Below are 11,229 nucleotides of genomic sequence, written 5' to 3' on the forward strand. Positions count from 1 at the left end.
TGTGATGTTTGGACTCAGAACACCAAAATTAATATAAATCAGTTGAAAAACCCCTGAAGACTTTTTTAGCTGTTACCCAGTGTTATGCCAACATTACTTAGGAAAAAATTAATGTTAGTTTTTGTAGCTTAAAGTTTACCTTTTTACTTCAAAACTGTTTCAATATGCAGGACGAAATAAGTATGACTTTTAGTGTAACTGATTAAACGAAATACAATTGCTATTCTGTCACAGGTACTAATGCCTGGATCAATGCCCTGGAATGATCGTTTTTCGGAACCCCTTAGATTAGATGAATTATAGGGAAACATGGGTATGCTTGTAGGAGCCCCTATTGAGGGGGGGGGGGTTAGGTCGTGAAAAATACTGTTTTTGGTATCGTCATTAGAAAAAAAAACAGTCTGCCCCAAGATTTCGAAAATTGCCTGTTTTGTGTCTTCATTGAGAAAAACAATAAAATCCTTGCCTCCCTTCATTTTGTGAATTGACACCCCCTGGGAACCCCTAAAATTTTTAACAAGGGGACCTACCTAGTACCACTACCTAACTGAGTAGCAGACTACCGTCGAAGCCTCATATCATCCCAATGGACAAATGAACCTTTATAGGAAAACAGGACAGAAAGGCCAAAGACTACTAAAAACGTGTAACTATGCTTGACAAAACACTCGGATATGGCGTTTCAGATAATTTCAAACGTTGAATTAGTTCTTCTTTCGGGAAGTTTTTCTTTGGGATTTTTACTCTTTAGCCTGTTTTGTTGTCTCCCAGACGTGCCGCTTGGGGTTCTTGCCCTTTCTTGCCCCCTTCTCCCTAGGTCTGGCTCTGCTCACACTCAAAATATCCATATTTTTCTTTTTAGAATTGTCCTACTTTAGAAAGCCTGCATTGTTTCTCCTATTCTCGCACCAAAGAGCAGTGACCGACTTCTGTTTTTTATTATTCATCTCATCCCCTTTTAATTTGAAAGTTCTCTTAAAAATCCTAATTCCCCAAACCGACCCCTTTAATAGGTTTTTAGGTCTATAAAGTTCATTTCCAAAAATTGCATCCTATGTTGTGAGTTTCTAAAAGACTTAACTGAGCTTATAAAAGTTCTAAAAAAAAACTATAAAAGCTTATAAGATACTTCAACATTGTAAAGAAGTTCCAATTATTCCAATTGTTCAACTTAGCAATACGCCATGCGTAAATATTGGACTATGAACCCCTTTAGCAGAGAACCCCCTGCCAAGATACTTTTCAATGCCCCACCGTCATTATTGATAATCTGACTGTTCAATAAAAGCGTATTTTGGTCACACTGATCAGATGCTGATGAAGAATGTTACATTCAAATGTATCAGGGGCTGTACACTTGACCGCAACAATATAAACATGATTTGTACATAACCATCTGTCAGTAGGCCTAATAATCTTTAAATGGGTGGCATAGTCTTAAAAATACCTGTCACCTTTATTCCAAAGGTTCATAGTACATGATTTGTTTTTAGATGTCAAGTTTGAAGCATTCTTTTATTGGGCTCACCAAAACCGTTTTCACCCCGCAACAATTTTTGGTGTTTTATCTCACTTGTCCCAGGTCCCTAAATATTGAACCCTCAAGAACGGGTTTGGCTTGGGTTTTTGAATTATTAGCTGAAAAAAATGAACATTGAATTTGTCTATTTAAAGAAATGTCTTACTGGGAATTACCAATCTCATTGATAAGGAATGATGTATACCAGGGGATTGACGGAGTTTGGGGGTGGCTGGTGAGTGGCTTTGTGGTTACACCCACTTTTAAGAGGATGTAACTGAAACTCTAAAAATCGAAATTTTAATTAAGATATGTGCATGAAAAGATCTGTTTTTTATACTTGTTCTCTAAATGCAAAATTATTAGTTTAAAATCCACATATAAAACACTTATTACTCATTAGCATAAGAAAGTTTCTAAAATTTCTGAAAAGAGGATAAACACCTCTTTGAAAATTGAGGTAATTCTTAAGTCTATTCATTCCTGAAAACCGCATTTCTCCGTGGTTTTCTTCTGGTCGTTTCAAAATTATGGAGTTTTGAGGGTAGTGCCACATTTCATCAATGTTGCCATATTAACATATGAAAATAAATAAACAAAATTAATTGGTTGAATTTTACACCACTTTTCGTCCATAAATATTCAAACTCTCATAGACGGGGTCTAGCATATTCCCTCCGGAAGATTCTCACCAGAAAATACCCCCAACCCTCTGTAAAAGATCCCCCGCGGATAGTCCCCCAGAAAATTTGCCCAAGGAAGATTCCCACCGAAAGAATCCCCCGCAGAAACATCTTCTGGAAAACTCTCCCTACGGAAGATCTCCCGGAAAATTCTTCACCAGATAATTAAACAATAAGTAGAACAATAGATTTTTTATGCAAGACAGTGACTCAATTTAAAATGAATATTTCGACCCTATATCCAATGGCCGTACTCAGCAAACGAAGAAAAAAACAATATAAAAGAAACTCACATTGAAATTCAATCATTAAAACAGAAAAAAGTTTTTTTTTAATTTTCAAAACAGCCCTAGCATCATTACTTCAAGGAAGTTCAACCAGGACTCCTGGCCCTTGATATATAAAGGCAAAAAGTGATACTAAAATCAAATAATGAACAAAAATTAACTTGATATAAAATGCCCAGTCCCCTCTGAACTTTTTCTTGCAACATTTTATTGCTACATGCACTTTACTGAACGTACTGAACGCAGTATATATTTCTTAAGGTTTTTGATGAAAGCTTCTAAACAAATCCACTGTTTAAAAATCAATAAATCAATATAATTTTTATATTTCTTGTAAATTCATGGAAGCAATTCTGTTCTCTTGAAAATCATTAAATATTTTTAATTAGCCTACGAATTGGCTGTGGTTCGTTGTATTCTAGCAGGTTTTCAGGAAAGTTTAAACAAAACCCTTGTCTTGGGAAATTTACATATCAATGTTTACTTTCACTTTTCTTCAATGAAAGCTTTGTTGTTACTTTTCTTATGCGTATCGCAAGCAAGTCAAACTAATTTACCAAGTGGAAAATAGAACGAAATGGAGATTGTCCACACCTTGTGGAAATGAATTATATAAAGTGGTAAATAATATTTTCTCCTTTCACAGTTAATTATATTTTATTCAACAGTCTATGCTAATTTTTCAGCTCTGTATCAAAATATTTAAGAACATAGTCTATACCCGACAACATTGCGTTAACTATGATGAAATGATTCTCTCTGCCTAACCATTTCCTGTGATATCCAATGGCTATCTGAGAGACCTTCAAAGTGTTAAGGACATCCTAGACATTGATTAAAGCATGACTGACAGTCTAGGAACCAATTGAGTCATTCAAACTTTCTATCAATCACCATCAACGCTTGACTCGAGCGTCAAATAGGTTCCTAGACGGTTAATCATGCTTTAATCAATCGATTGACGGATGCTTTGGATCAAAATGATTGACCGTCTAGGGTGTCCTTTAGGGTAAAATGACATTTTAATTACAATACCTTTTATTGACAATTCATCGGCAATGTTTCAGGCCTCTCTTTCAAGAAGAGCCCGGGCATGTGCACAGCCAGACGTCTACACAGGGTGGACGCGAGGGTAGGGATTTTTTGCCAATCCTCTTCGATTAAAATCACTTTTTTCTTAGCATGTTCTTTTTCCTGCAATCCGTATATTTTTCGCATTCATTCTAACATATCTCCCCATGGACAAACGCAGACTCAAGATTGTGAAAATCACCTTTTTTTTGTATTCTTGTTGAAATAAAATAAAAAAATTATTCAAAAAAGAATTAAATTCGTACTTCGTCACTATATTTTCTTCAATCGGCACCCCGGTGCACCTTACTGGAGAAAGGCTACTAATTTATGAAAAAAAAATTTCATTTCAGATAAAAATTCTTTTGGTGGAGCCACTCCAGTCGCACCTTACACTTGGAAGCGTGGACCTGCAGCAGCATCCTTCAGAAAAAATGAATTAATAGCCAGACTCCAAGGAGTAAGAAAACAAGAAAAAGAAGAGAGTACAAGGCAAGAGAAGAAGAAGCTAAAAGCTCTATTGTTAGCGCAAAAAATAAAAGAATCTCCACGACAGCCTCGAAAAAGATCGGTATTCTTTGAAACAATCTGGACTGAACCCTGTCCAATATCGTCGTCTATGGACCCAAATAATATTGCTAAGGCTAGAGCTAAGTGCTTAGCTTGGCTCAGTTAGTTTTGATTATCTTCGATGAGTAGAGTTATCTTCAATAAATAGTTTTAATAATATTTTTTTCTTAATTGAACGGTTTTGGCTATTTCATGCACCAGTTGTAAATTGTTTTGATTGACGGTGTACTTGAAACAAACTTAGTTTTTCATGCAGTTTTTCCAATTCCGAGGGAGGGGTCCTGATTCCTAAAGCCAAAATGACAAAGCAACTAGATTATGCTCCTAAGTACACATGAGGATCTTCGGACTCTGCCTAACACTTTACGATTTTATTATAATTTCCAATGTTTTTAGAATAATTTGTCCATTCTTGTGAATTTTTATCTGTGCTGCCTCCGCATAGGATGGAAACCTGGGTGCTTTTCCTGGTTGCCCTATTGCTACTTTTTTCTTGAGTAGATTCATTACTGACTTAGCTTTCACTGTAAATAATGAAAATTCAGAATGAATTTTTTCCCTCTTCCCATTAAAAACATTATACGATGTACTATTTCTATGCATGAATCTTTCTGTCTATAATTTTTTTTAAACTGATTTTTCCGAATCACATGGCATCATTATCTGATAGATTCCAAATTTTAAGCATGGGCAAAAATCCTGTGGCAACCCATAGTGTAGGAAGAAAATTCAGCAAAAAGGCCCCAAATGTCAATTACATGCTTTACTTGGGTAGGATTTTAAATTTAAAGTTGTAAGCTAAAACTGTGTTGACTGATCATACTGTTGAATGCTAAGCGTTTAGAGAACACACAGAGGCAATTCCTAATTGAAACAGCGACTTGTTTATAATTCTTGAAGACCAAGAAAAAACAAGAAAGGTTAAATACTTATTTCATCCTTAGCTGGTGGCTATTGTTGTCTGTGTTTGATTCTCAAAGGCAAAAACAAAATAACAGATATCTGCATGATTTGATCAAGCTTAACAAAAATCAGGGAATGAAAGACTTAATTTAATAGGCCAATTCACACAAAAAAACAGAATATGTCTTCCATTAATTTTAATTTGCTATAATTTTATGTTAAAAAAAACATACATGAAGAATTATATCTTTTTATTAATGTCCTTTCTACGACCCCTAGAAATATTCCTTATTGACACGAAACCATGACATTGGAAAGGAAGTTCCCCCTATCCCCTTTGCCATGGTTTGCATTATATTAATGCTATTCCATTTATTGCGTCTGTCTATTGCAGCGTTAAGGGATTTCTAACATCTTGGCACGTGGGGAGACAGCTGGTAGACTGTATTATAATGGCTACCAGTGAAACATTTAAAAGCCAGCTATAGTTCAATATTGAAAAGAACTGAAAAGACAATTAAGCATTAAAGCAACGGTTGGCTGCTGTCTCCTTATCAATTTCCTAAGAAAATACTGTTCATTAACTTATGTCCAAGAAAATATTCAAAATGGTCCTTAAAATGACTCCTGTTTTTAGGTTGAAGTCAAGACTTTCCAAAAAAATGACAACTAAAAATAGTTATCCATGGATGAAAATGAAGTAAGAATTAGGGCTTAAATAAACAGTTTTTTTTTAAATAAAGAGTGACACTGAAACTTGAAGCTAACAGAAGTTATTCCGGATTTGAGGGGGGCTCCACCTTCAATAATTCCCCGCTCTCTATGCTAAAGTTTTATTGTGCTATGCCGGAAGCATTTATGAGTGCATTAAATATGCAACCGAACATCCGAACTGAAAATTGTCATTCCATTCTTACTGCTCTAGATACAACATCTACAGCTATTCCAGCTATTATGTTCTTTAATTATGGTTGCAGCAGTAGCTGCAACCTAGTAAAGAGCAAACCACAGTACATAGTAACCAAAAGTTAAAAAAAAAAAAGCATTTTGAAAAAACTGCCTAGTGAGAAAAATGCCCATCTGACACTGATTCAGGAATGATAACTATTATTTCGGTCCATCTTAAAAGTAAAAGTTTATTGCGAACATAAATTAATTGTAATTTAAAAAAAAAGCCTCAAACCCCACAAAAATGACGTCAGATCGAAAAAAATACACCATTGGAATCAGCATGGTTGAAAACCTTGAGTAGGGGAGTTGCAGTCCCCCAGTTTAAAAAGCAAGTAAACTCACTTTTTTGCGTCGGTATCACTGATGTGTCTCCCTTTTTTTCTTTTTTTTCCAGGGCTAGTGGGTTACCAGAATATCATAGAGAGATGTTTAATGGCTCATTTAAAAGCTATTTATCATATCTACGTGTTTTATAAGTTACACCATATGCAAATACCATATGGCACTAGAAATGGCACTTTTTATGACATTTCTCAAGGAGTGAGGCTGGCGGGTTACCAAAACATCGTTGACAAATGTTTAATAGCTCATATTGTTCTTTTCTACGTTCTTCCTATAGATTACACCATCTTTAGGCGTCAAATGGCGTTAAAAAAGGGATTTCCGGTGCCACGTCTCAAGTCGAAAATCTGGGGCTAGTGGGCTACGAGAACTTTTTAAAGAGATGTTTAATAGCTCGTTTGGAAGCTACGCATGTCTCAATTTTAAGTGTTTTTTTGTCAATTCTATCATCCGTAACTGCCATATAGCACTAAAAACGGTACTTGTGGTGACACTTCTTAAGTGGAAAAGCTTGGAAGCATAAAATGGTACCATTGTAATTATTGTGGTCCAAAACTCTTAACTGGAGGTTTACAAAAGAAAACCTCCCGTATATTCCCCCTCCCATTCACCTTAGTAGGTTTCATTAGTCCATTGTGAGAATTCGTTATGAACTCTTTGTCTTTTACATGCTCAGCCAAAGTTGAGGCTCGCAAAATGATTTTTAACATATCGAATGTTCTTGAAAGGAAGTAACTAATAGAATAATAAATAATTGGATTTCGACATTCTAATTGACTATTCCTTGCCGTACCCCCTCCCCTCTCCCTGTTCGCAAAAGTTCAGCTTCACCAAATATATTTTAATGCTATCACTGTTTACAATAGAAACTTTAATTAATTCAATGTTTTATAATAGCCAATTACAAATATATTTGCTGAATAAGGTACAAAACTATGATTTTGGTGATGACATGCCATAGTTCCTTGGAAAAAGTCTGTAAGTTCCGAAATTATGGTCCTAATAAAATCAATAGATTAAATTCTTATCAGCCCCTGTATTTCGACGCCTAGAGGGTTAGACTTTGAATCAGAATGTCTAGGGTTCAATTCTTGACCGGGAATTGTTTTTTTCAATCATAGTTTTGTGCCTTATATATGATCATTTTTCTGATAATTCACTATATGTGTAAATGTGATGCACTTATTTTTTATACTTGCCAAGCATTTTTATTCAAAAGGGAATGGAGGTCATCTAGTGTCACGGTTTGCAACTATATTCCTAGTAGATTACTAAATCCATACCCACAACCCCTTGCCACTTAGGGGTTGGAGAAGTATAGGCATATGGTTCTGGAACCAATCAAAGTTGTATATTCAAAGATGGATTACTTAGTATTATATTTACTTATTCATATTATTTAGTTATTTTTACTATCTAATAGACAGGATAAAACTATGTGTAATGTATATGGACTAAAAATCATAATACTAAAAACCTATTGCGTTTTTTTGTGATATTTTTCTAGTTGCCAGGCTACTTTTCAACTTTTTATTGTTTATTGCTATTTCACGCATGTATGTTTGACGTTTTTTGGTGTTTATTAGAAGGAGGAGGATATTTAGTAAAATAAGCTAGACATACGAACATTTTGCTTAGGTTCTGAAAACCGTGAAAATCTTTTTTAGAAAAATAGCTACTCTTTCCTAATTGTCGAGGTTGTCCACCTTCGAAGTTCGTGTACACCGTTTTGTGTAGCATGGATTTCTCGGCATTATTTGAAAAACGATCAGAAATTAAATTAAGAAAATAAGTATTTTTCAACTAAAAGTAAGAGGCGACATTAAAACTTAAAACTAATAAAAACTATTCCGTATATGAGGGAGCTGCCCCCCCCCCCCCCCGAGAAAATAAATCATTGTAGTGTTGCCTCTACATTAAATTTAAATTAAAAACGGTCAAATATTAATTTTAAATAAAAAAGTTTTCTGAGGGAAGTAAAGAGTGAAGTTGAAACGAACAAAAATTATTGTTTCACAGTCTATCTAACATATATCAATAAAACTAGTACAAACAAAACAACTAATTATATTTACCTCTGTTTGTAGCATTATAGAAAACTAGCGCTTTACTGAAAACACAAAACAATATATAAGTTTTGGTACAGTAAAAGCAAACCGATTAAGGACATTTTTCACAGGATAAAAAAAACACATTCTAGGATTGTTGCTTCATTTTTTCGTTTAATTTGGTATCACTTCTGCCCAATGGCTCAGTCCAGTGATTGAGTCTCATTTTGGTTATTAAAAGCACATTTCATGATTAGTTTGTTGACAAGTTCGAAATGAAGCATCTTGATAGTATTGGAACTATAAACTAGCTTTGAAATTTGTATCATAACTTGAAATTCTCTGTTCTATAGAGAAATAACTGGGTTTCCAGAGTTCATATTATGGCTTATTAGATCTTCATTTCGAGCAACACTAAAGCGTATTTCTTAAAATTTCAAACTGTATATTAGTCACTATTGGTATTATACCTAGCTAGAAGAAAATGTTAGCTGATAAATCAATCCATTATTTCTCTATGTTCTTCAAAGACTTTGTGGTTATTAAAAGATATTTATTTTTATGCTTTTGTTCTTAAAATTATTTTAATTGTATACTGAAAGTTACTGATGTCACAGATGGTTTAAGACTATGAATAGCTTTATAGACTAGTTTGATCTGGTCAGGTCACGTGCTCACCTTTGACTCCTAAATCAATATTGATGTTTTTTATACTTGGTTTTTGTGTTTTCAGTAAAGAGCTAGTTTTCTATAATCCTACAAATATAGGGAACCATAATTAGTTGGTTTAATGTGCTAGTTTTATTGATATATGCTAGAGAGACTGTGAAGAAATAATTTTTGTTTGTTTTAAGTTTCAACTTCGCTCTTTGCTTCCCCCAGAAGTACTTTTTTTCAAATTTTCCGTTCTAAACGCTGTAACTCCTCGTTGAAGCCACTATATCTCAGGTCTCGTTATTGTTTAAATAACAAGTAAGGAGAAAGACAAAAGAAGACCAGGAAGTAAAGAATGAAGTTAAAACTTGAAATGTTAAAGCTCTTTAAACTAAATTCTTAAGATATTGTACAAACTATCTAAACATAAATAAAGCACAAGCTAAACTTCACCATAAATGTGTGATGAGCCATAAGTCAAGTTTAAAACAACCCAACTTAGAAATAACATAGAGTAAATGATAATGTTAATTTGACTCGTCACCTGGAGGGCATTTACCCCCATCCAGTCCGGACTCTGAAAATGAAAATATTGTTTAATCAATTCAAATTGCCCTTGTGCTGGAGAAGTTGTTTTTTTTAAGAGATTTGGGGACACAAATACCAACCTTAGCATAAAAGACGGAGTTAAGGAGGCAGTAGCAACATGAGGAGATCTACCAGCCATCAGATCCGACTCTTCAAATAAAAGTTTAACTTTAACAAAACAATTCCTCGAGAAAAGTGCTCATTTAGTGGATCGGCTTTTGAAAATAAAGCATAATCGTCAATACTATATCAAAAGGGACCATGTGTATCCAGGTTGTCAAAAGAGTGTGTCTTCAATATAATAGGAGCAACTAAGAATAGTAAGTTGAAATTTCCAGGGCATGGCGAAGGGGGATGTTGAACTAAGTCAAAAGACACTATCTTCATTTCCCTCATTCATCATTCTCTCGCTATTCTCTCTAAGTCTATACTTAGTACCCTTAACCATCCCTGAAATATTGAATATACGCTCTTTTGAACTAAATCAAAAGACAACATATTCATTCCCCCTACTCTTCATGCCCTACAAATCTCATTGAAGCTTAAACTTAATGCCGTTAGCCGTCCTTGAGATGTTGCATATATGCCCTTCTGACAACCTGGATGCACATAGGGACTTTTGATTTAGTTCAGCACCTTATTAAACAATCCCTGAAGTTTTGGATACACCCTTTTGACCCGAAAGCGTCAACTTAATAACTTTAATAGTTTTTACATACCTCAGATACGCCCTTTTGATAACCTGGATACACATAGAGTCTTTTGATTTAGTTCAACGTCCCCTGATAATTTCAATTGAGTACCCTAAATTGTTCCTGGGATATCACAGGCATACCCTTTTAACAACCTGTATGCACAAATTATGTGCTAATATGCACATAGTGTCTTTTAATATAGCTCAACATGTCCTGAAAGCTTCAGCTTAATCCTCTCAGCTGTTCCTGAGACATTCCAGATACGCCCGCTTGACAAAAACGCATATTCTCAATACTTCAAATAGCTTGCAAGCATAAATTTGCAATCATTTTAAGGATTTATTTTAGACTGCTATTTGTAAACTAGGCTTATATTTTATACCTTCCAAGTGCTTGTAACTTTTGACTGGGGGATTTTCAAAAGTATTTTTAGACTAAGTAGGCTTTATTTTAACATAGAATCCAAATATTTGACTTTGGCAAAGCCTCGTGAACAACTACTAGGGAATAATATCCATAAAATGCTGGGTTGCTAAGATATTTACTTCTGTCAATATAACTTGATCTCTTGGTCTATAGAAAAAATTCCGGAAAGAGTTTAAAGGAGTTAGTGCTATTATCCTGCCAGTTTTATATCTAGTGAACCAGTCAATAACAAAAGATGACTTTCCACATGCATAGAAGCAAGCTAAGGGGATGCACAAAGGAGGTGACAAGAATGAGATATCAAATCAAAGACCGGTCTCAATTTTACCTTGTTTTCAGAAATAAAAAAAGCTGTTTAGGTTCAAGTTTACTTTTATTTAGATTCGTTTGGGTTTGTAAGTGTTAATAAGTTTAGTTTTAGAAAGTGCATATCATTGTTGCATACAGCTCATCACCTTTTCGATCATTTAAATGATTGATTTGAAAGAAAGT

The 11,229-nt window shown here is 34.5% G+C and overlaps 1 protein-coding gene across 1 annotated transcript in view; it reads left to right on the top strand.

Annotated features, from left to right (window-relative positions):
* The window catches only part of LOC148956532 (uncharacterized), a 125,479-nt gene extending 121,243 nt beyond the window's left edge, over positions 1-4,236 (top strand). The window contains exon 5 of the mRNA XM_089095765.1: positions 3,914-4,236. Coding sequence (XP_088951891.1) covers positions 3,914-4,236 — 323 coding nt within the window. The remainder of the gene's footprint in view (positions 1-3,913) is intronic.
* Positions 4,237-11,229: the final 6,993 nt, after the last annotated feature.

Source organism: Artemia sp. Qi Xiang Cuo, chromosome 1 (assembly GCF_049724085.1).
Source record: "Artemia sp. Qi Xiang Cuo chromosome 1, ASM4972408v1, whole genome shotgun sequence".
In the NCBI taxonomy this organism is placed as follows: Eukaryota; Metazoa; Arthropoda; class Branchiopoda; order Anostraca; family Artemiidae; genus Artemia; species Artemia sp. Qi Xiang Cuo.